General features: G+C 33.2%; 2 protein-coding genes across 2 annotated transcripts; both read right to left on the bottom strand.

Moving 5' to 3' along the window:
* Nucleotides 1-9,690: 9,690 nt before the first annotated feature.
* On the bottom strand, nt 9,691-11,256 carry LOC140873437 (protein FAR1-RELATED SEQUENCE 5-like). The gene is made up of 2 exons (XM_073276544.1): nt 10,993-11,256; nt 9,691-10,863 (listed from the first exon to the last, which is right to left on the bottom strand). The coding sequence occupies exons 1-2, from the start codon at nt 11,254-11,256 to the stop codon at nt 9,691-9,693; spliced, it is 1,437 nt and encodes a 478-aa protein (XP_073132645.1).
* A 44-nt stretch (nt 11,257-11,300) lies between these two features.
* On the bottom strand, nt 11,301-12,961 carry LOC140873436 (protein FAR1-RELATED SEQUENCE 5-like). The gene is made up of 4 exons (XM_073276543.1): nt 12,894-12,961; nt 12,643-12,705; nt 12,047-12,103; nt 11,301-11,953 (listed from the first exon to the last, which is right to left on the bottom strand). The coding sequence occupies exons 1-4, from the start codon at nt 12,925-12,927 to the stop codon at nt 11,301-11,303; spliced, it is 807 nt and encodes a 268-aa protein (XP_073132644.1). The 5' UTR covers nt 12,928-12,961.
* Nucleotides 12,962-24,971: the final 12,010 nt, after the last annotated feature.

Raw genomic sequence — 24,971 nt, 5'->3', positions numbered from 1 at the left:
CTACCATCAAAGTCTTAACACAAAAACTTGTAATAAGAATCAATTTTGTGAGTTTAAATTTCTAATTCGAAATTCATAAAAAAATATTATTTTTTTATGTTTAAAGTATTACTTTTCGTTCAATATATAATACGAGTCGATCCGTATTATATATATATTTACCGTGAGGCAGATTTATTTTTTAATCCGATTCATAAAAATTTATTTATTTTTATGCCTAAAAATTTATTACTTTGTACTCCGGATATGTATCGGTTTAACCCGTCTCACAAATATAAATCCGTGAAATCGCCTTACATGATACATAGTTAGAGTCTAAAAGACATAAAATCTCTTTAAAAAATTATTGGTAGATTAATACGTTTTTATATTTTTTTAAAAAAATCAAACATATTTTACCTTAATAAAAACTCGACACATATAATCCCTATGATAATTGATAAGAGGTTTTGTGCCTGATTTGAACAAAAAAAAAAAAAAAAAAAAACTAAACTAAAATGTTAATAATTTTGATGTTATTTTGTTTTGTTTTTATTTTTTTTACGAAAGATGTTGGTGCAATTAGCTCATCCACGACACATGATTTAAAAAAAAAACCCCTTGATTTTCTCATTTTCGGAATTCAATGATTTTGAATTCTTTTGATTTTTATTATATTAAATTAAGATTACATTTGAAAATGAATTTTTTTTATACTACACATACCAAATATTATTATTTTGACAATAAAAGTTAGACACTATATTTGTTTTTTTTTTTTTAAAAAAATATTTTCAAAATTCAATTTTTAATTGGTAAATAAACAATTATAGGAAGGGTAACACTCCTGTGCAACTGTTTCACGGATCTAATCCGTGAAACGGGTCAGTCCATTTATAATTCAAATAACCCGTAAGTCTATTCGGATCTTCAGAATATTAGGAATTTTCACTCCGCGTCACTTCCCGAATTCCGCCGCCTTGCTTGAAGAGAAGAAAGGTAATCTTCGTTCTCAGTTTTTTTCCTCTCGCAACTTAATCTCTCTTTCATTTCAATTTTTCTTCACTATCATGTTTAAATCTTCCACGCGCAAGATTTCTAGTTTCATCACTAATTTTCGTACAAAATTAGGGTTCTTAATTTTAAAATTCGGCATTGAGGACTTGGGACTCGAAAGCCTCTCAGATCCACTGATTCAAAGTCGAGGTATGTGTTTTCATGACATCAATCCTCAATTATTTAGAACTCTCTAGCGATGTTAAGAGTTGTTTCTTGTACTTGGGACTTTTCCCAGAGGATTACTCCGTTGAACGTGGTAGGCTCATACGCCTTTGGGTGGCCGAACGATTCGTGACAGGAACAGATAGCAGCACTGCAGAGGAGGTGGCAGAGGATTATCTCCGCCAACTGATTCACAGGAACTTGGTTCATGTTTCCAACTGGGATTTCGATGGCCGGCCTAGAAACTGTCGTGTGCTAAGCCTCGTGCTGACATTTATCGTTCACAAGTGCAAAGAAGAGGTCTTTGCATCGATTTTCCCACGAGAAAATACGAGTGTAGACGAAGAAACTCACGTCATCAGACGCCTATCTGTTCATTTTCTTGTTCAGGTGTTTTAACATTCTCCCTTTATTGTTGCGGACGATATATGATAATGGAAACGATTTCTAACACCCACTTCTCATGTTTTTGTTCAGGTGTGGTACCATACCGGCCGTTCACCTTGGTAACAATTTTCGAGATTGCGAGTTGCTACGAGTCTTAGACTTGCAAGGTGCCCCTCTTACTGAATTTCCCGAACAAATCACCAACCTCATCCTTCTAAGGTATCTTAGTTTGAGGGAGTAACACTCCTGTGCAACTGTTTCACGGATCTAATCCGTGAAGTGTTTAGAATTTTAAAGATTGAAGTTGAGCATAAAGATTGAAGTGGTTCGTTCAATGCCACTCTTGGAGTAGTTCTTTACATTGAAATCTTCACATTTTGTTGAAGTGTTTAGAATTTTAAATTTGATTTTTTAATGTGTCAGCGAACTCAAAAATCAATTTCGATATTCAATTCCTTATTTCCTTCTATGATTATGAAGGTAGTAGCACTTCCTAGTGTTTAGATATGTCATAGTCAGATACTTTAAATCCTCTATTCTTTTTGGCTGGTCATTATTATTATTCTTTTTTTTACTGTTAAAAATGATTGAAAATTTCCTAGGCTGCTGCAAGTATGAGAGAGAAAAAGAAAGCTCAAAAACAGAGGGCTATTTCGCTGCAGATTATTGACGGAACTTCTGGCAAGCCTGCTGAAAAAATTAAGAAGGGAAAGGAGAAAAATATAGAAGAACAGCTTGACAATGTTGAAGCAGAAAAAGAGACGAACAAGGAAATATGGTTAGTCTTTTCTTATATAATTTCATATTAGTTTTTCTGTGAAGTGTGTTACTTTTGTGATTAAAAGTATTAGTTTTTTCTGTTAAACACTCTTTTTACTAAAGTGTGCTAATTTGAAAGAAAAAAAAATTATTGTAGATATGTTTGTATTGCCATGATCCCTATGCATGATGAAAATGAATAACAAGTTCTTTGGGATGGATAAATGTTTTGTGATGATATTTGGAATAAATAATTTGTATCTTTTTCAGTTAATTGAATAATTGGATAAAAATTGTTTGCTGTTATCTTGGAAACAATTTGAAAAATGCATTATTTGTCAGGTGTAGTTTTTCTGCTCGAAAGAAAAGGGCTATTTCCCCACAGATTATTGAGAGAACTTCTGGGAAGGCTACTGAAAAATTTAAGAAGGGAAAGGAGAAACATATAGAAAAACATATTTACAATGTTGAAGCAGAAAAAGAGACGAACAAGGAAATATGGTTAGTTTTTTCTTATATAATTTTGTATTAGTTTTTCTGTTAAATGTGTTACTTTTGTGATCAAAAGTATTAGTGTTTTCTGTTTAAAATTCTTTCTTTTTAAGTGTGCTAATTCGACAAAAAAAAGTATTACTTTTCTTATCAAAGGTATTACTTTTCCCATGAAAAGTATTACATTTTCAATGAAAAGTATAAGTTGTGTTGTGGATAGTATTAGTTATTTTGACAAAATCTATAACGTGCTTAGTCTTTTCTTATATAATTTCGTATTATTTTTTCTGTGAAAAGTGTTACTTTTGTGATCAAAAGTATTAGTTGTTTCTGTTAAACACTCTTTTTACTAAAGTGTGCTAATTTGAAAGAAAAAAAAAATTATTGTAGATATGTTTGTATTGCCATGATCCCTATGCATGATGAAAATGAATAACAAGTTCTTTGGGATGGATAAATGTTTTGTGATGATATTTGGAATAAATAATTTGTATCTTTTTCAGTTAATTGAATAATTGGATAAAAATTGTTTGCTGTTATCCTGGAAACAATTTGAAAAATGCATTATTTGTCAGGTGTAGTTTTTCTGCTCGAAAGAAAAGGGCTATTTCCCCACAGATTATTGAGAGAACTTCTGGGAAGGCTGCTGAAAAATTTAAGAAGGGAAAGGAGAAACATATAGAAAAACATATTTACAATGTTGAAGCAGAAAAAGAGACGAACAAGGAAATATGGTTAGTTTTTTCTTATATAATTTTGTATTAGTTTTTCTGTTAAATGTGTTACTTTTGTGATCAAAAGTATTAGTGTTTTCTGTTTAAAATTCTTTCTTTTTAAGTGTGCTAATTCGACAAAAAAAAGTATTACTTTTCTTATCAAAGGTATTACTTTTCCCATGAAAAGTATTACATTTTCAATGAAAAGTATAAGTTGTGTTGTGGATAGTATTAGTTATTTTGACAAAATCTATAACGTGCTTAGTCTTTTCTTATATAATTTCGTATTATTTTTTCTGTGAAAAGTGTTACTTTTGTGATCAAAAGTATTAGTTGTTTCTGTTAAAAATTATTTTTTCTAAAGTGTGCTAATTTGAAAGAAAAAAAAATTATTACTTTTCTTATCAAAGGTATTACTTTTCCCATGAAAAGTATTACATTTTCAATGAAAAATATTTAGTTGTGTTGTGGAAAATAGTTATTTTTACAAAATGTGAAAATGTATTACGTGCTTAGTATTTTCTTATATAATTTCGTATTAATTTTTCTATGAAAAGTGTTACTTTTGTGATCAAAAGTATTAGTTTTTTCTGTTAAAATTTTTTTTTTCTAAAGTGTGCTAATTCGACAAAAAAAAATATTACTTTTCTTATCAAATGTATTACTTTTCCCATGAAAAGTATTTAGTTGTGTTGTGGAAATTATTAGTTATTTACAAAATGTATTACGTGCTTAGTCTTTTCGTATATAATTTCGTATTATTTTTTCTGTGAAAAGTGTTACTTTTGTGATCAAAAGTATTAGTTACTGTTGGTCTGGTGCTTGGCATTCTCCCTGTGTTCTGCATTTTAATTAAAATACCTTGACCTCGATTGGCCACTGTGCCACCAGACAGAGTCCTGTCCATCTATAATACCTTGACCTTTGATTGTTATTCTGTTAAGCTTTGTGAATTGAATCCAATGCAGAAGCCCTGATCCCCAAGTATATGCCCATGCTGCTGCAAATGAGTGTTTAGATTAAATCATCATGTTTTAATTTTTTTTTTTGTAGTGAAGTTAGAGGATTCGTTACCCAATGTAGACCACAAGGTCTGTGTAGACTTGTGGAACAATTGAATGAACAACAAAAGCAGGCAGTTAGAAGCATTGGTTTTGGTGGCTTGCTCCATCTGCGTGTTACATCTTTACCAAATACGATGTTGAGATGGTTGGTGAAAAACTTCAATGGAGCAAGTCAAATGTTTACAGTTAACAACAACAAAAGCTTTGTCATAACTTCAGATGATGTCAGGGATGTGTTTCTACTGCCAAGAAATGATGGGAATGAGTTAAAGTTGGTATGTGATGAAACTACTCTTTGTTTGTTGGAAAAACTAAAAAATGACTATGATATTGACTACAAGTCAACATTGGGTTCTTTGAAGGAACTTTTTCTCACAAAGTTGATAGATGGAGGAAATGATTTCAAAATACTATTTGTTATTTATAGTTTGTCATCATTTTTAACTCCAACTTCAAATCGTTTGATTGATCTTAGTACTTTAAAATCGTTAGTTGAAGTTGATAAAATATCAAAGTATGATTGGTGTAGTTATGTCTTAAACAAGCTTTGTAAAGCTGTGAAAAAATATAATTCCAATTTAAAGGTGAAGAATGTTAGTGGGTGTGTGTTGTTGTTGCAAATTATATACTTTCATAGGCTGAAGTGGCATGGCATTGCTGAACCATGTATGCCACCTTTGATTCAACATTGGACATCTGAGAGGATCCGAACAAGAATTAGAGAAGAGACAGAAGCTGGGAATTATGGACAAGGGGAATGGGTTGTCGGGATCTATCCAGTTGGCTTGAATGATAGGACAAGGGTGGGAGAAAAATATGAAGAAGAAGAAAATCAAAGTGTAGAAAATAATGAAGTAAGTTTTGATGCAGTGCATGAATCTTCAAGGTTTATTAAATATAGGCTGCCTGATAGCGAACCTACTGATTCAGATATACAGAAGACGGCAGAAGATGTAAGTTACTATGTTTATATTCTTCAATAGTATTTATTTTTACCATGTGTCAAGTCACTAATCATTATATTTTTTTAATTTATCTCATAATTTTAGGATGTACATGAAACACTGTTGTTGTTTAAGAGGGACATCTCAGTAGTGTCCAATCATCACATGAAAAGTTTGTTGAAAATGAAGAAAAAAATGGAAGAGAAACGTGCTGCATCTTCTCCTGATTTATCGGAGAGTCAGAAGTTCTTTTGTGAGCCTAAAATTCAGAAGTATATAGATGATGTGGTTGATAACTTTTTGGTTATGAAAAAGTTGGCTGAAGAGTTTCCTTCTTTTGATCTTTTGACACCGGAACAAAGAAATGTCCTTGCAGAAAATAATGAAGAGAGGTCTAATCATGACTTGTCTGAGCATGAAGTAAGTGAAGCTATTTTATCAAATGAGTATTGGCAGCTTGATGAAGAAATGGGATATGTGTCAGACTTCATGAAGGCAAACAAGGACATTGTCTTTGATATGGATCAAAAACACAAAGAGATCATCGATTACTGTTTCTTTGTTGATGAAGCTTTGAATCAAGAGTAAGTGTTTATGAACCATAATTCATATTATATTTTTATATCTGAATTCAGTTTGTCTCCCTTTTGATGATTTGATTTTCTTTTTTCTGCTACAATTAGGGAGATTTTGTTTCAGCATCATCTTATGTGTCCTATTCGAAGGAAGGACATCATTTCATTGAGTCTTTCAAACGTATATGTTTCTATCATTGATGCATGGTGTCTCTTAATCAATCAAGAAGAAAAAAGAAAAAACACGCAGCATATGCGTTTTTGTTTCAACCTCGCACATTCTGTAAGTTTTTAATATTTGTAATTTGATTATTGATTTTAATATTTTATTTGTTAATCTTATAGTTTTTTTTTGCTTTTCAATAGACTTATTTACATAAGCTTCTCCATGATGATTCTGATTTGCAAACCAATGAAGCTGCTATGAGAAATATTTGGAGTTTGTGGTTGAATGAACATGGTGGTGATTTGAGCTTTGTGGACATGGTAAAAAGAATAAAATTTTATTTGAAATTTATTATATTTAAATAATAATGTTTCACTAATTGTAAGTTATCTTATTTTTTGGAAACATAGATTTTTGTGCCAATCCATTTAGATGATCACTTTACTGTTGTCGCTGTCAACTTGGACAAAGGAAAAATTCAATATTTGGATAACAGGAAGTACAAGGATGATAAAAATGCTTTCTTTCATGCTTGCCCAAATAGTGGTAAAGTATCTAATATAATGTAATAAATCTAAAATATCTCTTTTACATTTTCATTGTCTTATATGTTTCTAATTTGTAGCATGATCAAATGTCCAAGTTTTTGAAAGAAAAAAATCATGTGAAAGCTGACGAAGTTTTTCTATATGAGTTTGAAAATGTTGGCTTAAGTTGGCAAACAAGAAAGAAAGACGTTGATAGTGGTGTATACTTGATGCATCATATGAAGTGTTTTGAGGGTATAGTATACTCATCTCCAGATTTGTCAAAGGTATGGAATTTTGAATGAGATTGTATAATAAATTTCTCTTTATAAATTCTGAGTTATAATTAATTGTTTCTTGTTTTATTGACTCTAGGCTGCTGTAAGAAGAGTAATTAGAGCTGAAATATGTGCAACCATTGTGCTTAGCAAAGTGAATAATTTGAGGCTGGAGGTGCTAAGCAAAGTGTTCGATTTTTACAAAAACAAGCCTGAACTTAAAGCCAAAATTTCAGAATTGAAGAGAGATGAAGCAGAAAATAGGAGGAAGAAGAAACAAAAGAAATGAACTAGTTTGTTTCTTTCCACAATCCATATAGGCTTCCAAAAGATTAGAATACTGAGGATGAGCAATAATCTGGGATTTAATTGCATCAACTTCATGAGTCTCAGAAGTAGTAGTTTGTTGATGAAGAGGTGTATTGATGATGGAGGGATAGTTAAATATTGTTAGAGGATGAATTATTTGAAAATTAGTTCCAGCAGCTTCAGTTTTGACACTGGGAATATTGTGTTTGGATTCAAGATCGTATGATTGAAGATGAAAGCTACTGCTACTACTCATCATCTGGGACTGGGAGGCACTAGTACTAGTGTTGTTTGTTCTTCCATAAACCGGAGCCATATAAAGAAAATTCCCTCTAGAATTAATGGAGTTATTTGTTTTCATGAATATTTTGATTAAGCTCCTTCCTTGTGGAACAGATTTCATTTCCAAAACTTTAGATTTATGTCGAATTTAACAGCGAATGATAATTAATTTAAGTCTATCTTGTAAGCTTTGTATAGCAACTCTTTCCAAGTGTTGCTATGTAATGACAGCCTGATCTTCTAATTGTCTTTCCAATTTTATTGTTCAGAGTTTAGGTTACAGTGAAAAGTATGTCGTGTTTCTATCCAAACACCATATGTTTGAGATTAAAATTTTTTGAAAAAAACGAGTATCTTTTTACGGAGCTCAGTGCCCAATTAAAATCTATTTTTTGAACTTATTGTTTGCTATGTTATTTCTGAAAAACCGTACTTGGTACTTGAAAATCATGTTTATCAAATTATCGTTACATTTTCTCATTATGCCTTTTGATCATCATCGTCTAAATGTATTAATGAACTTTGGGAAGCCTATTTTAGAAAGAGTTGGCGCCAATATTTGCCATGTTAAACTCGAAGACTTGGTGTAACGCAAAGCGGTTGATGCAATTCTTGTGTTTGAAGTATTTTAGTACTCAAACTTTGATTTTAATTCAAATGTGTTTTTCTTTTCATTCAAACAAGTATTACTTTTCTTGCCAAATGTATTACGTTAGTAGTAAAAAAGTATTAGTTTGCCTTTTTAAAGAGAGATTTTGACATATCATACCAAATTTGACAAAGGGTGATTTTACATGCATGTATCGATTTTATTCAAAACTATATGTTGCATTGTAATATGGTCCCAGTTCTTAAATTGTAAAGTTCTCTTAAGAATTATTTAAATTTTTTATTTTTTATATAAAAAAAGTATTAGTTATTTAGTCAAAAGTATTAGTTTTTAAATAAAATGTATTAGTTATTTAGTTATAATTCTCCCTTTAATTGTTTGACAGAAAAATGCTAGAGAGAGTTCTGGGAATACATAATTTTGTGGAAGTTAAGTAATGACCATATATATGCACACAAACAATCCTTAAAATCACGGAAAATAGCCAAAAATATATGTCAAGGGATTTAATATATTTCTTTCTTCATCCAGTCTAACTAAATGCTAAAACGATCTCATTAGCAAAAACTCGAAAGAAGACTCCAATTTGCCACATGATATATCAGTTGACATAATCTATCTATTTAGTTCTCCAATGAATACACTGTATCAATTTAGCTGCACTTCTGGAACCAATTATATTAGCTTGTACTGCTATGACTCTTGATGGGGGCTCTTGTTTGGACTGCATACTTTTGGACTCTTACTAGCGCGTTTCTTGTGCTGAAACTTGTAAGAAATAAATAGTGAAAAGCAAATACAAAGAATGTAGTGGTAGAGTCACCAAGCACCCAATTATAGTTCATGTACAAAAATGAGATGCATGAAGAGATGAGAGTTCAATATTCAAAAAATATAACTATTAATTTTCTTAATTGAACCATCATTTGGGTTCTAACAAACCGATATCTTACAATGTAAGGGAAGCAGAGCTATATATCAAAGAGCAGGCTGATCAACCTCAAAAATCTGGTAATGGAGAGCAGTCAGGTTTTGAGAGAACAGGGGGTTGAACCACCAGTTAAAGGTGAACACATCAAAAATTTGAATTTTTGCACAAGATCCAAATTTTAAGCATCATATCAATTTATTGTAAACATAAAGATAAAACCAGAGAAGACATTTCAACTACAAGAACATCCAAAGGTGTTGTAACATTAGACAAAAGAAAGCAGAATATAAAGAGTCCACATGCAAAAATCAATGGAATAATCACCTCTTAGTTGACAAATCTCAAGAACTTCTCATACTCCCTGCAATATTGATAAAGAAAAATTAACATTCACAATCCAAAAAAAAAATTCATAATATCTATGAAAGTAAATAAAAAATAAAAATCTCACTATAATAAACGAATATTTGGAGTCTTGGAACCAAATTCCTTTGCTGTAATTGAATTTGATGCAACAGTTTTCTTCTTCTTGTTTTTCTGAAAGTGTCCTTTTATCCTTTGACTTCTTCCTTTTGTAACAGAACGAGTAGGATCTTGAACAATATGAGAAGAATTTAAATAAATGGAAGTATCTGATTGCTCTGTAGAAGTCAATGTAGTAATCAACGTATTAACAGCTTGTGAATCTCTATTATATCCTTCTTCAACAATCATCCATGCCTCCTCATTTTCTTGACATTGCAACACCAAATTATAAAACTTGCGTGTCATTTCATGACGCCAAAGGAAGCAATCATCAACCTTCTCTAACCTCCCAGTTGTACTACTGAACTTGTCCCAAATTTCTGATTTAGCAAACTTTGTCCATCTTTTCTTAATATAATACTCTGGTATGGTAAATATCGAATTTATATGAAGGACCCTTAAGCAATGATAGCACAAAAAGCCACACTCTTCGAACTTCTTGCAAGAGCACGTGATTAGATTACTAAAACAATCAAATATGACACGATGAGACAACCCGGCATTGTCGTATGATGAAACATCATAAACCATCATTCTGTCTTCAAGTAGAACAATAATAGAAGAACTCGAGATTGATTTAAAAAATTCAGCCTCAAAATATCTAAAAATTGTCAATGTGTATACCTCAGAAGCATGCTTCAAAATCCCAGTCAATGGTAGGGCTGATTCAGGCATTGATCTTGAACATTGGAATTCATCTTTTTGTTCTTTGCTTCTCCAGTGCTTTAACGTTTCCTTGAAAATACCATAAAATTCAGTCAAGCTTGTGTTTTTCTTTGCACTGAACCCAATGGCATGGTTAGTGCTTTCACTTCTTTGGGAAGATAGAATTCCAGCAGAGAAAAAATCCTTGCTCAATCCAGTACACCATTTTTCCTTTAATCCATACAAACGATTAAACCAAGGATGATTCTCTAGTTTATACTCTGAAATCATAGATCTCCAACAGCTTTCAAATTCAGTTTCATCAACACAACCTGACAAGCATTTCTTAAAAGCATCTTTAAAAGAATTTTCACTTTTCAACTTTGCAAACCTACTGACAGCATTTTGATAAAGGTGCCAAAGGCATAGCCTATGTCTTGTTTCCGGGAAAACCTACATCAAAATAAGAAATACTTATTAAATTAACATAAGTCGTTATCTATAAAGTGAATACTTGGAAAACAAGAAAATTGAAAAAAAATACACTTCAACAATTATATATATATTTCAAAATTTGTATACCTTTTCTATTGCATTTGAAATTGCTTGATCTTGATCAGTGAACAAACTGACAGGGCATTTCCCTGCCATCGATTTCTTAAAAACTTCAAAGAGCCATTGGAATGATTCAACCTTCTCGTCAGCTAAAAATGCACAACCAAACATCACATTTTTCCAATGATGATTGACACCCACAAAAGGAGCACAAATCAAATTGTACTTATTAGTGCGATAAGTTGTGTCAAAAACCATGATATCACCAAATATGTCATAATCCTCCTTCATCATCGAGTCCCTCCAAAATAGATTACACAATCTCCCATCATCATCTAATTTAACTCTGAAAAAAAGTCTTTCTGTTCAGCATCTTCTTGCTGTAACATTTCAATTACTTTCTGTGCATCCCCTCCTTCTATTGCATTCATTTTCCAACGGTTAACAAAATTCAAGTGATCCGTCAAAGTATGACCAACATTTTCCTCTCCCCCAACTTCATGTACCATATAACGATAAGAATCAGTAGCTCTCATCCCAGAAGACAGCATATCTTCAATTGCTTTACCCTTCGCATTTGAAATTCTCCTCTCTGAACGATGATGGTGACTCCACTCTTTCCTAGTTAATGCATGATTATGTATATTCACATGCGACACAACTTCATAAAGGCCTACGCCATTCAATTTAACCCTCAATGAAGCTTTACATTCTGTTCGTGTCAAACAAGATCTTTGTCCTCTCTTTACCACTGATCCACCAATTGAGTCTGGATTTAAAGTTTCTATTTTCTTCGATCCAGAACAAGAACAGACAAAATATTTCTCTACCACAACATCTGGATAGCTAGAGTACCTACTAGTTGACTTGCGAACACTAAAACCAATAGCCCTTGCATGGTTAGAGTACAATTGATACATATCATCAATTGTTTTTCTCGTCAAACCAATCAGAGATCCGGTTATGTCAACAGAACATATGTTGTCAACTGTAATCATTTCAAAAAATATATCTAGCATAAATAAAAAAAAATACGTTTTCAACAAAACCAAATATTTCTCATTAGTTTTATAAATGTTACCTTCACTAGATGGTACCATATTTTGTTCACTATTAGCTGCCAGATCAACTTCTTCATCTATAATAAATTCAGGAGATATGTCAAATATTATTACAAGAAACAACTAAAATGAAAATCTTTTGTATCATTTACTGTTTCAGATTTTTATGTTGATGAAACCAACTACCTACTATCTATATATTTGTTGAAATCAACATAAAGACTAAGTTAACTAGTTCCTCTCACCGCATATTATCCAACTCTTAGTACTTTGTACAAAAAACTCAGATTTTTGGATGCAAAAACTCAGATTTTTGAAAATGCGGGAGGTTTTTTTTTCAAAATTAAAATCAGAGCAGTTTTACAAGAAATTCAAAGATGATAATTCAAAATATATATTTGTGTTAGTTAGACAAAATAAGGGCATCTATGTTGCCTAAAAATTCACAGCTTGATTACCACTTGTTCAAATTACTAACATATACATTAATCATTATTTGGGTTCCAAAACATATTATCTTGGAATTCTCTCGACTATTCAAGCATATTGAGCATTCATATATATACATTTTTTAAGCATCTATATATATACAATTCATAAGTTATGTCAACCTTACCTTGGTTTATGACTGTATCATCTTCATCGCTAAGAACGACGACAATAGAAGTAAAATTTTGACCTACAATGTAAAAAATATAATATAAAAGGTAAAACTTTTTGTGCAATGTGTGTGAAAACTAATATGAAATGAAGTTCTGGAAAAATTAATCATTTTGTATGTAACAAATGAAAGTAATACATTTTTTATATGAACAAAAACATTTGTACTTCAAAAGTTAAAGAGTTCGTTAAAATGAAAAAATTTACCTTTCTGAATATGAGTTTCAGCTTCATTATCCATATCTGATTTTAATTATCCAACAACAAACAAAAAAAAGTATGACAGCCAATGAGAAGATCTAGCCCTTTCTAATGCCAAATAAACAATCAATCAGTTCAAATACTAAATATTTGATCGTTTGCTTGTTAACTTTTTAACAAGCAACTAAATACTAGTGCATGCAAGTCACCTATTCTGTGTGCTAAAGCACAAATGCCTTATGATAAGTCCTCAAACTCAAGCAGCAGCAAACACTAGCTTGAAGAATCTGTAGAAAAATCTGAAACAGTTAAGAAGCTAAGAAGGTTGCGTATTTCAAGAGTTCCTGTATTGCAACACAAAAAATACTACTTTATTTCATAATGTCAGATCCAATGAAACAATATGTATGAAAATAAAATAATGACCCATTAAACCTAAATTCAAAATATTTTAGTAATAAGAAAGAGATTAGCTAGGAAAACTAAGTTCACACGATATTATAAATAAAGCAAGGATGAATACCATAAACTGATCAAGGTCTGGATCCTTGAAAACATCTCGAGCAGCAGCCCCACCCGCTGCCTCGCCTCAAACTCTTGGTGGATCGCCGTCAGATGTAAATAAAGGCACGAGGATTAGAAGTCAAAAAATTTCCTTTCTTCATCAACCAACATAAAGAAGACTAAGATGTACACATTGGGATGATAGCATTGACACAGTCGGCTATCAATTATTAGCATTCCCTATCTAGGCTTATGATTTGTCAATCCTTTCTATGAGGCATACAAATATGTAGGAATCAAAAGAAATAAAAAAAAGAAATAAATTAAAAACAAGGGCATGAAAGCAATGTGAAAACAAATTAAAGAAATAGTTATAAATCAGTGAAATAGTGGTAATACACTCGGCTTCTCTTTTAATCAAAAACATATTTCAATTCTCCACTCTTCAAATCGATAAAAGGAAAACAAAAAAGCGGCACCACTTTTCACAATTCAATTTACACTTCAAACATTTGCGCACGAGTTTTTCCAGATCAAGAAAGTAAGTCCTTGCAAGCAAGAGTAATATTGTTTCGCTAGTATCCACAGAAAATTCAATTCCGGCATGCCGCTGCATCCGGTACAAAGAAAATCGTCCGCCTCACTTAAATTGTTAAAAAAACACGAGAACATATAATAACCAAACAATTATTAATCTCTTCAGCTACTGAATATCAGACCGAAAATACCATAAATACATCAATGAACGAGATATCCAGTCGATAGGGCATGGGCAACGGACATTTGTGAAAGAAGTATAGAAAGCTTACTCTGGAGGGCCAAAGTAAAGACTTGGCGTCGAATGATGACCTGCAATGCTTGAAATCCGGCGCCCTGCATCCGCCGGCCGGCGGGAGTGAAATTATTTGTTGAAATAGAACGCAGAAATTGAGTTTCTCTTTTCAATTTTGTGTGCGAGTGAAATCGAACGCATGGCTGGAATTTGGCCGCTCACTTTTTGTAAGCAGAGCGATCGATAAACTTAAGAAATTGGATTAGAATCTGGGGGTCCGATTACGTAGATGGATCCGGGTCAAAGATCCGTCACACGAAAACTACCCGTGCAACGGTTGCATATAAGTGTTTGCCTTATAGGAAACACTTTTTTAGTTTTTTCTTAATATGCTTCTTAAAATTAATCTCAAACACTACCGTAATCTTTCTTAATTAACACTTCAAGATACTTCAAAACGAGAAAAGTGTGTTCAAACCTAGATTAAAATATATTTTCTTAATGGTTTGAAAAAAAATCTACAACCCGCAGAAATAGTTAGCGAAAGAACAAATAGACACGTTGGAATAATATATAATGATAATTATATTAGAAAGTTGCTACGAACATGGCTGATCTGCTCATACAAATGATTCGTGTGATCCCACGTTGTTCAACTTAGAAAAGGATGCTTCAACTTATAATATTCTTCTTCTTTTTTCCCTTCCCCGCTTGTTTGAAAAAAGAAAAAATTTCCAATTTGGTTAGAGAATTTATAATATGTATGACATTATTTAGTTAATGAGAATTACGAGTTTTCTTGTAAAAAAATAAAAATAAAAATAATATTATTGTGAATGTTTAATAAAATGACTTCAAAATATAAATATATACTTTCACTAAAATTCTTAAATCCAACTCTTAAATTTCATCTCTTACATTTTGGCGTAAATTAATAAATGTATGAAAATTTAAATAACCGAGTGAGTTGGAGATCAGGGAAACCCAAAGGATTTCATTTTTTTTTCTTTTTTTTTTTTTTTTTTTTTTTTTTTTTTTTTTTGAGTTTTACCCACCGGTTGTTGATAACGCTATGCAACTCAAATTTTACTAATTAAACTTTGGTACGTTTAGTGATTTCCTTTTTGGATCATGACACGAAATTAAAATGCTAGTATATACCAAATGATTACGTTTGTAAAAAGAATTTCAATTATAAATTTATATATCTATATACACATATATTTTATATATCCCTTAGTAGCTTATAAATTTATTCTAACTAATATCTAGAACTTTTAGGTATCAAATTCATCAGAAACGGTTCCAGGAAGGGAATAATAATGAATTATGTTCCTAAAGTTTTCATCGTTTTCCAAAAATATACTAACACTTTATTCGTTCCTAATTATGTTCCTTTTTTACAAAAATGTTTCCTGATATGTCATTCAAACTAAAAATTTCCTATAATACACTTAAATTAAAATGACATTTTAATTCTTTCCTTAGGCTCAAAAAATGGTATCAAAACCTAGGTAATTTTATTCAGACTTTTATTATTCATTAAATCATATTTTTCTTTGATGAGGAAGAGATTTTCAACAAACCATGGATTCAAACAAGAGTTTGAACCAGAAGGACTTTACTTACATGAAATCTCATAAACAAGTGAATCTATTTAAAATAGATTCTCTACAATAGAAGTTAAAAAGACTTGGGTCTTTTTATACGCTCTGAAGAGATTAAGAAATATGATTTATAATTCTCAATTTTTAGAAATTACACCAGATTCCTCTAAACTCTCCGGAGATCTTAGAGAAATTCAAAAGACGGTACAATATTACAGCAATCAGCTGTATGAAATACCTCGGCAGATTGAAGAAATCCTTGGAAAACAAGAAGAAATTCTTGGAACTCTAAAGGATCTGCAAACAAAAATCATAAATCTAGAACACACTCTGGTTCTAGAAAAGGAAATACAGGAGGAAGGTTACCACTCTCGTTTGGTACTGAGTCTTTGCTACATCAAAAAGGTAAAACCAAATGGTACAAAAAACTTTAACTGGTGAAGAAATGATGATTAATTTTATAAAAGCAGTATCAGAGAAAAATACTATCTGATGACTACTTTAGAAAGATTAAATCTCGAGGATCTACAAGATCTTGCAGATTCATTTGCAAATCTCAAAGTAGTAGATCTAAAAATAAATTTTCCTGAGGGTGAGCAACCCATTGGAAATCCTCCAAGATATGTGGTTAAAACAGAAAAACCATATAGTGAGTTCCAGATTGGGGAAAATTCACATCCAGCGGGAACCAGGACAAGAAGGAGTAAGATACCAATACATCAAACTCCTTACGGAAAAACTGTTTTAGATCCGATACATCCTTATGGGGTTATGTTAAACCTTGATGTTCTGGACTTTAAAAACAGGGAAGATCTCATAGACGATTGGACGTCAGCTATGAGAATTGCAGCAGGAACATTAGATCTCAATAAAGAATGATTCATTAAACTCCTAGAAATGAGTCTAATGAGATCGATCAAGATAGCTTGGGAAATGACCATGCCAGAAACCAAAGAATCAGTCTTAGGAGGAGAATACCTAAGCGAGATTGGAGGAAGAATGACTACTCTATTTAAAGCACAATTTATAAGGTAGACTATTTCAATAATCAAGATACAGAGAAAAAGAGAAGATATACTCAAGTCTGTATAGTCTCGAGTTGCACGACATCTGTCTAGTTGATGAATATATTATGTTATTCACCAAATATAGATGGAATTCAGGAGTCGAGGAAAACGTAGCTATTCAGCTATTCTTTGCAAAAATGTCAAGTCCCTGGAGAGAAATGTTGATAAAAGAATACGTTCCGGGTAATCCAGACACATTGGCAAGACGCGCCTCTTTTCTAAAAGGAAAATTGGCAGAATGGTGTCACATGACAGTATTACAAAAAAACTACAAGAAGATAAGGGGTATAAATAAACGTACTCCTTTATGTTGTAAAGAAAATGATCTCCCAACAATCATTGGGAACAGATCACAGAGATTTAAAATAAAGAAATTCAAAAATAATCCCTATAACAAACGAATGTGGAGTTCTTGGAAACCAAAAACAGTTTGGTCCAAACAAAAGGCCAGATCTTATAGATCAGGAAATAGAAGCGGACCTGCAAGAACATCCCCAGCAATGAGTTCATCTCAAAACAAGGGAAGAATACCATCCAAAAGAACTTTCAGAAGAACTCATACAAGAGCAAGTGAAAGTTTTAAGGATTGTAACTGCTGGACATGTGGAGCAAGAGGACATATCTCAACAAATTGTCTAGAAAATGAGAAGAAAAGAGTCAAACTCTTTGAAGCAACACCAGACATGGATGATGCGGTCTTCTTTCAAGATCTAATCCAAGTATATCAGTTTGAGGATATACCCTCAGATGAAAGTATATACGAGGAAGAAATATTAGAAGAAACTGAGGATGAATCAGAATCAGAATCAGAATCAGAGTAAAGAGGAAGTGTTTCGACAAGAAACACATGAGAGTTTGGCTGGGTTTTTTTAGTCAAACTACTATATCTCATAATATGATCCAGAGAATTATGAGAGAAAATCCTACTCTACAAAAATATCAAGGATTTTCAGCAGGACAAGTGGAAAGAGTGTTAGGAAACCTGGGCCTTAGAAAAAGAAGAAACAATCTGATTTACAAGGTATCCAGAAGGGAAATTACAATCCCTATGGAATTAACTAGTGATCAGATTGAAATGCAATTAATTCCTTTTGAAGAAATAAGAGAAGAATTGCAAAAACTGAAAAGTGAAGTAGCAAAGACGATGTCTTGGATTCATATTGGAGCAATCCAAATAATGATCAAAGCCACTTTTAAAGAAGGAATAAATTCGCCCATAGATATCGTAGTATGCGATAAAAGAATGGGGAATATACAAGATGGTATTCTGGGAACTATCTCAGGAAATTTATGTGCAGAAAAAATTGTAGGAGTTATCTACCCAAGAATATCCAACAATTTAGCCGACATAGATTTTAGTCGTGCCTTGACATTGCATTAAAATTTCAAGGAAAAAAGATTGATGAAAGAAGGTAATAGACCATATTCTATTACATATAAAATTTCATATGCTCTTTCTAATACTTACCATTTAGAATTATTTATTAGAAATGAGTTTATTAAAATTTCAGATATTTTTGAAAAGGTTGCTCAAGCAATCTACCCAGAAAGAATCAAGTTTCCCTTAATTCAAGAAACATACATTCAAATTCAAGACCAACCGGTTCTATATAGAGAACATAAAATAGAACCCAGAAGGTTATCCTTTCAGAAAAATCGAATGACAATTCGTAGATGGGAAAAATCTCCGATTCAGGAAATTCCACCATAAGAAAAAGAGTTTTCTATACTAGAAAAACTTAGATCTCCAGAAGGATGGAAAAAAAGTAAAAATAGTATTCGAAATACAAGTCATCGGAACCAATTTCCTTGTAACTCGGTTTACTATTTAGAACAACAAGAAAAAGGGACTTACCAAGGAGTGATATGAAAGAGTGGGTGCTCGGTTAGCCAACTTGTGGCTAAGGGCTTTTATGACTCTATGTAAAATAATCTTTTGTTTAATATAATTTACACTTTTATAATGGCATTGACTTTATCTTTCTTCATATTGTTATATTATGATATACTATTGTTGTTTTGATAAAGACCTTGAATATACTATAGTGTATGTAAGATGTGGTAGCACATGGGGATGACTATCATGAAATACATCTTATAGTCACTGTATATTCTAAACTGTTCCTAGTCAATTGAGCCGTCCGCAAATAAGGATAAGGATCGCTCGAGATTGAGACTAGCATTTGCGATGCCGAGTACCACGTTTCATTGGTATGGAACATAGAGATGTTCAAAGCATGCAAATGGATATTCATATGATGAATGATCGAACTATCCTATTCGGACTTTCCAAGTGGTTATCACTTATCGAGTGGATAAAGTCCGCGGTTTTGGTTGTACACCATTAGTCCTTATTACTTGAAACATCATTGAGACTCTATATGCTAGTACTGTACTTTGACTCGTTTACCGACTCTATTGGGGTCATCAGGTGTCGGGATTGGGTACAGTTACGACACATATAGGAGTCGATGCTTTGTTGTCAAAGATTCACCACATACTTGCGAGTGTGGATATCCTATGCGATCTGAGGAGATATTAGTGTGACGAATCTCTTGCCAGAGTACATGATGTGTTTTAGGTTACTTGGTGTTCCTAGTAACACATGCGATGTCACTAATAGATCTCCAAGATGTTATGCATAGTTATCGAATCTCGAACGACTCTCGATGCACCAATGGTTGTTGATTCGATCGGGATATTTGGTTGAAGGGACCGTACTGTACGCTAACCAAAATCTACTGGTTCTTGCAGGCACTATCAGTAATACCTAGGGAATCATGGGGCGATGTTGCTAGGCGCTCTTACCATGATTCGATGGGTAAGTCGGAAATTGTTGTTCCGAGTCACAAGGAGTTATGAGCTCACGGCTAGCTGTATTCCTGAACCATTGAGGGTTACACAAGTAATGGATTACTAAAACCCCGTAGAGATAGTTAAATTTAAAGAGTTAAATTTAATAAAAGAGAAGTTGGACTTCTTAACTAAAGGGAGTGAAATTTCCTAAAATGACATAGGGATGGACATTTTTGGAAATCACTGAATTCGGATTCAGAAAAATTATCTTGACTTTAAAAGATGCAGAAATGGTTTATGTGCACATTGGTAAAATTAGTTTATCAATCAGAGTCACGATGAATTTTATATTAATTTCTAGAACAACGGGCTTGGCTTGTTGGGCTTAAGTTATGGATTGTGAGCTTTAAGGAGTTAGAGTCATAATGCAATTATAACTTAATCTAGTCTAAAAATTATCTAAAAATAAGACTGCGGTGTTCGAAAATTACAAGCTTTTCAGTCTAGAAATTTTCGAAATTTCAGTCTATATTATTCAAGAGGATTTTCGAATTCTCTGTCCCTTTCGGAGAAAATTCGGTCTTGTGATTTTTGTAAAAAATTACAATCCGGATTAACAGATCATATCTGTTTATTCTCTACGTAAAACTTCTGATTGATTTCTAGTGCAATCAATTAGAGGGTTTCTGTTTTTCGTTCGTGGACCTAATTCCGGAGATAGATCGTGATAGTCATCGGTTCCCGGGATTTATAAGAAGAGCAGATTAAATTCTGTTGGAGTCCACAATCAAGCCTTTGCTTGACAAGGTAAAATATTTAATAGTGATTATTTGTTTTACTTACACAATTTAATCGTAAAATTTTGATACCCAGATATGGAATCGTTCCATATTAATAAAATAAATTTTTAAACTTCCGCTGCACCGGGTATCAATTCTAATTGATCTGAACACCGTTTTTCAACAGTGGTATCAAAGCCAGGTTGCTCAGATCAAACGATTAAATTAATCGATTGTACAAAATTTTTAAGCCTCGGTTTTTGAAACAAAACGAAAATTTAAAATTAAATTTTAATGGGCAAATCGGGCAGCGAGCGTCGCTGCCCAAGGGGCAGCGACGGGCTGCCCAGCCCGGGCCCTTTTTGGGTCCCGGGCAGCCCGGAAAAATTATTTTTTAATTTTTAATTAAAATTTTTAATTTTTTGAAATTCTAGTTTTTGATCCGATCAAAAATTGTTTTTGATTGGTTCACGAGGCATCGGATCGAATTGTTCGAGTCCGAAAATTTTAAAATTGATTTTTGGATAAATTTAAATTTTTGGAAAATTTATAAATTTTATCCGTTAAATTTAATTTTATAAAATTAATTATTTTGGTACAATTGATGATAAGATATGATCTTATGGATGGATAAGATAAAATATGATTTTATCTTTTAAATTATGATGCCTTTGCATGTTTATCCAATTATTTAATTATTGAATTAATTAATGGATAAAGGATGATCGATTGTCATGACCAATATTTTAGGTGTATGTTAGGTGATTTATATTTGTTTTATTGTTGTTGGTGTTTATTAATGGGCTTGGTTTATAGCCCAATATGATTGTCATATGTAATAAAAGTGGGCCTGGTTTATGGCCCGTTCCCACCCCTAAAATGTATCCCATATTTGTCATCGAAATTTATTGTAAATTTATTAGACTTAGTGGAAGACAAAGATTTGAAAAAATGGTGGGCCCAGCAGACAATGAAGACCGAAGAAATGTAAATTGGAAGCACAATGTAATAGGATTGCATTGCATACTTACATATCACATAGGATTGGACTTAGACTCGTGATTGGCAACCACGGGTCGATTTGTTAATGGGATCGATCATCCTTAAATAATATATGATATTATTGATGTATGAATGTTTAGACTACATTGTATGAATCCCGCAAGCATACATAAATTGCATGATGAGACAAAATTTTAAAATTAAAATCCCTCATTTTAAATATGATTTAAAATTGATATCAAGATTAATAAAAAGGAATTTAAATATTGTTTAAATATTCCTACCTTCCATCAACGATCAATGTATGAGATGCTACCCGCGGATACGGTTCGGCTCATATTATTGGGGGGGTCCGTTCGTCGGAAAGCTGTACATTGGATCGACACATGTTGTAAGTTGGGTGGAACTCCCATGGGATTGGCTCATATTATTGGGGATCCACATGGCGACCGTCCATCACAACTTAATATTGATGGGTTATCTTGACATGTCACAATAAACGGCGTCATATTATTGGGCCCTTATTGGACATGAGGTAAAAACATGGGGGTTACTTTGGAAGTAATTGGGCTCTACCTTTTGAAAATTATGGTTGACTGATATTATTCGGGATCATGATTTGTCAATTAGACTCCATGTTCTCACTAAGGAAAACAGTTTCCCGTTTTCACTAGAGGGTAGTGAAATCGTTAAAATAGTGGGAGTGTAATTCATAAAAATAAAATTCGCCATATTTTATGTCTTAGTAAATTAATTAAACAATCATTGATTATTGTCTGTTTCCTTTTCAGTATATTATTACAATGACTTCTCGCAATCCACTGTTTTCAATTCTCGAACAAAACAAATTGACTGACGCAAACTATACGGAATGGTTCCGTAAGTTGAAAATTATTCTTACTTCGGAAAAATCTTTCTACGTGTTAGAGAAGCCGCCTCCGAAGGAAGCCCCGGCTAATACAAGTCCGGAAGAGTTGGCCAAACTTGATTTATGGTGGGACCATGATATCAAGGCTAAATGCTACATGCAGGCTTCGATGTCTGATGAGCTTCAAAGGAGATTCGAGGATGCCGTGAATGTTGCTGACATTCACAAGAACCTCAAGGAACTCTTTGGAGCTCAGTCAAGGTCGGAGAGGTATGCCACCGTCAGAGAGCTCATGAAGAGCCGCATGTGAGATGGAACTTCGGTCCGTGAGCATGGGGTGCACATGATTGGGCTCATTGAAAAGTTGGTAACACTCGACTTGACTTTGGAGCATGAACTTAGCGCGGACTTGTTGCTTCTATCACTTCCTTCATCGTTTGACGATTTTGTGATGAACTTCAATATGAACAAGATAGAGGTCACCCTTGAAGAGATGGTCAATATGCTTGTCACATATGAAGCCACACTAAAGAAGGATAAACCGGTACTCTTGGTTGGCTCCTCTTCTAACTCTAAGAAAGGACCAAGTGGAAAGGGTAAGAAACGTTCTGCCCCGCCCAAGAAGATTGTACCAAATAAGAAGGGAAAGGCCAAGGTTTCAAATGGGATAAAAGATGAAAACGTTTGTCATTACTGCAAGAAACCCGGTCATTGGAAACGTAACTGCAAGGAATACCTCGAACAGTTGCGAACTGCAAAGGGTATGTTTTACATTGAAATAAATGTTTCGCTTAATACTTCTTCTTGGGTATTGGATATCGGATGTGGATCTCACATTTGCAATGATTTGCAGGTGATGACAAGAAGTCGTAAGCTAAGGATGGGTGAGACCCAGCTAAGGCTCGGGAATGGTTCTAGAGTCGAAGCTAAAGCCATAGGAGACATTTATTTAGTTTTGCAGAACAATTTTAAGTTATTTTTGAGGGATTTTTTATATGTTCCGGATTTGGTCAAAAACATTATATCTATTTCTATGCTTGATAGAGATGGTTTTTCTTGCAATTTTGTGAATGAGATTTGCAATATTTACAAGATTGAATGTTTGATTGGAAATAGACAACTTGAAAACGATCTATATAGCTTAAAATTAAAAGACGTTCCAATTAATTATGTTGATAAACCGGTAACAACAATTAAAAGGAAGGACGATAGTCAAAACCCGGCAAACCTTTGGCATGCTAGGCTAGGTCATATTTCCTCAAGGAGGATGAACAAGCTAGTGGGAGAGGGCATGTTTGATATGTCTGATATTAACTCTCTACCTACTTGTGAGTCCTGCCTAAAGGGAAAAATGAATAAATCTCCTTTCAAAGGGAAACCTGAGCGTAGTCAAAATCTGTTGGATTTGATCCATACAGATGTTTGCGGTCCATTTAGGATTGGTACTAAATGTGGCAAAACCTACTTCATTACCTTTACTGATGATCATTCTAGGTATGGGTATTTATATTTAATGAAATATAAGTCTGAAGCATTTGAAAGGTTCAAAGAATTCAAGGCTGAAGTAGAAAACAAACTAGGTAAAAGTATTAAGGCACTTCGATCGGATCGAGGTGGAGAATACTTAAGTACCGAGTTTTTGGACTATCTAAAAGAGAATGAGATTCTCTCTCAGTGGACTCCTCCTATGACACCTCAGCTTAATGGTGTTTCGGAGCATCGCAATTGAACTTTGTTGGACATGGTTCGATCCATGATGAGCTTCACTGAGCTACCACCTTCGTTTTGGGGCTACGCGCTTGAAACGGTGGTATTGTTGTTAAACAACTTCCACACTAAAACAGTAAATAAAACACCATACGAGTTATGGAATGGCAAAGCTCCTAAGTATTCGTACTTGAGAATTTGGGGATGTCCTGCTTACGTGAAGCAGACACTGGGAGATAAATTGGATAGTCGATCCACTTTATGTTATTTTGTAGGGTATCCGAAAAATTCAATCGGATATTATTTCTATCATCCTGCTGAAACAAAAGTGTTTGTTTCAAGGAATGCCACCTTCTTGGAGAAGGAGTTCTTATTGGATAAGAAAGGCAAGATGATGGAACTCGAAAAAATTCGAGAAGAACCCGAGATACAAAATAGTGATCCTACACCTCAAGAATCATCACAAGACACGCCTATTACTAGGAGATCCGAGAGGACTTCTAGGCCTCCTATTAGATATGGTCTTCTTCTTGAAGGAGATCAAAGTGAACCCGATATTGGATGTAATCCAAGAAACTTCAAGGAAGCAATTTCTGATGCGGATTCGAATTTATGGCTTGAAGCTATGCAATCGGAAATAGACTCGATGCATTCTAACCAAGTTTGGTCTTTAGTAGATCCTCCCGATGGAATTGTTCCAATTGGGTGCAAATGAATCTACAAGAGAAAGCTTGGGCCTGATGGAAAGGTATTGACCTACAAGGCACGATTGGTGGCAAAAGGTTATACTCAAAGACAAGGAGTTGACTATGATGAAACTTTTTCACCAGTAGCAATGTTCAAGTCCATAAGAATCTTTATTGCCATAGCAGCATGGTATGACTATGAGATATGACAAATGGATGTAAAAACTGCATTTCTTAATGGAAACATTAAGGAAGAGATCTATATGACGCAGCTTGAGGGATACACATCCATGGGA

This window comes from Henckelia pumila, unplaced genomic scaffold, assembly GCF_033568475.1.
Source record: "Henckelia pumila isolate YLH828 unplaced genomic scaffold, ASM3356847v2 CTG_550, whole genome shotgun sequence".
Classification (NCBI taxonomy): domain Eukaryota; kingdom Viridiplantae; phylum Streptophyta; class Magnoliopsida; order Lamiales; family Gesneriaceae; genus Henckelia; species Henckelia pumila.
This window is presented reverse-complemented; position numbering and strand designations above follow the sequence as displayed.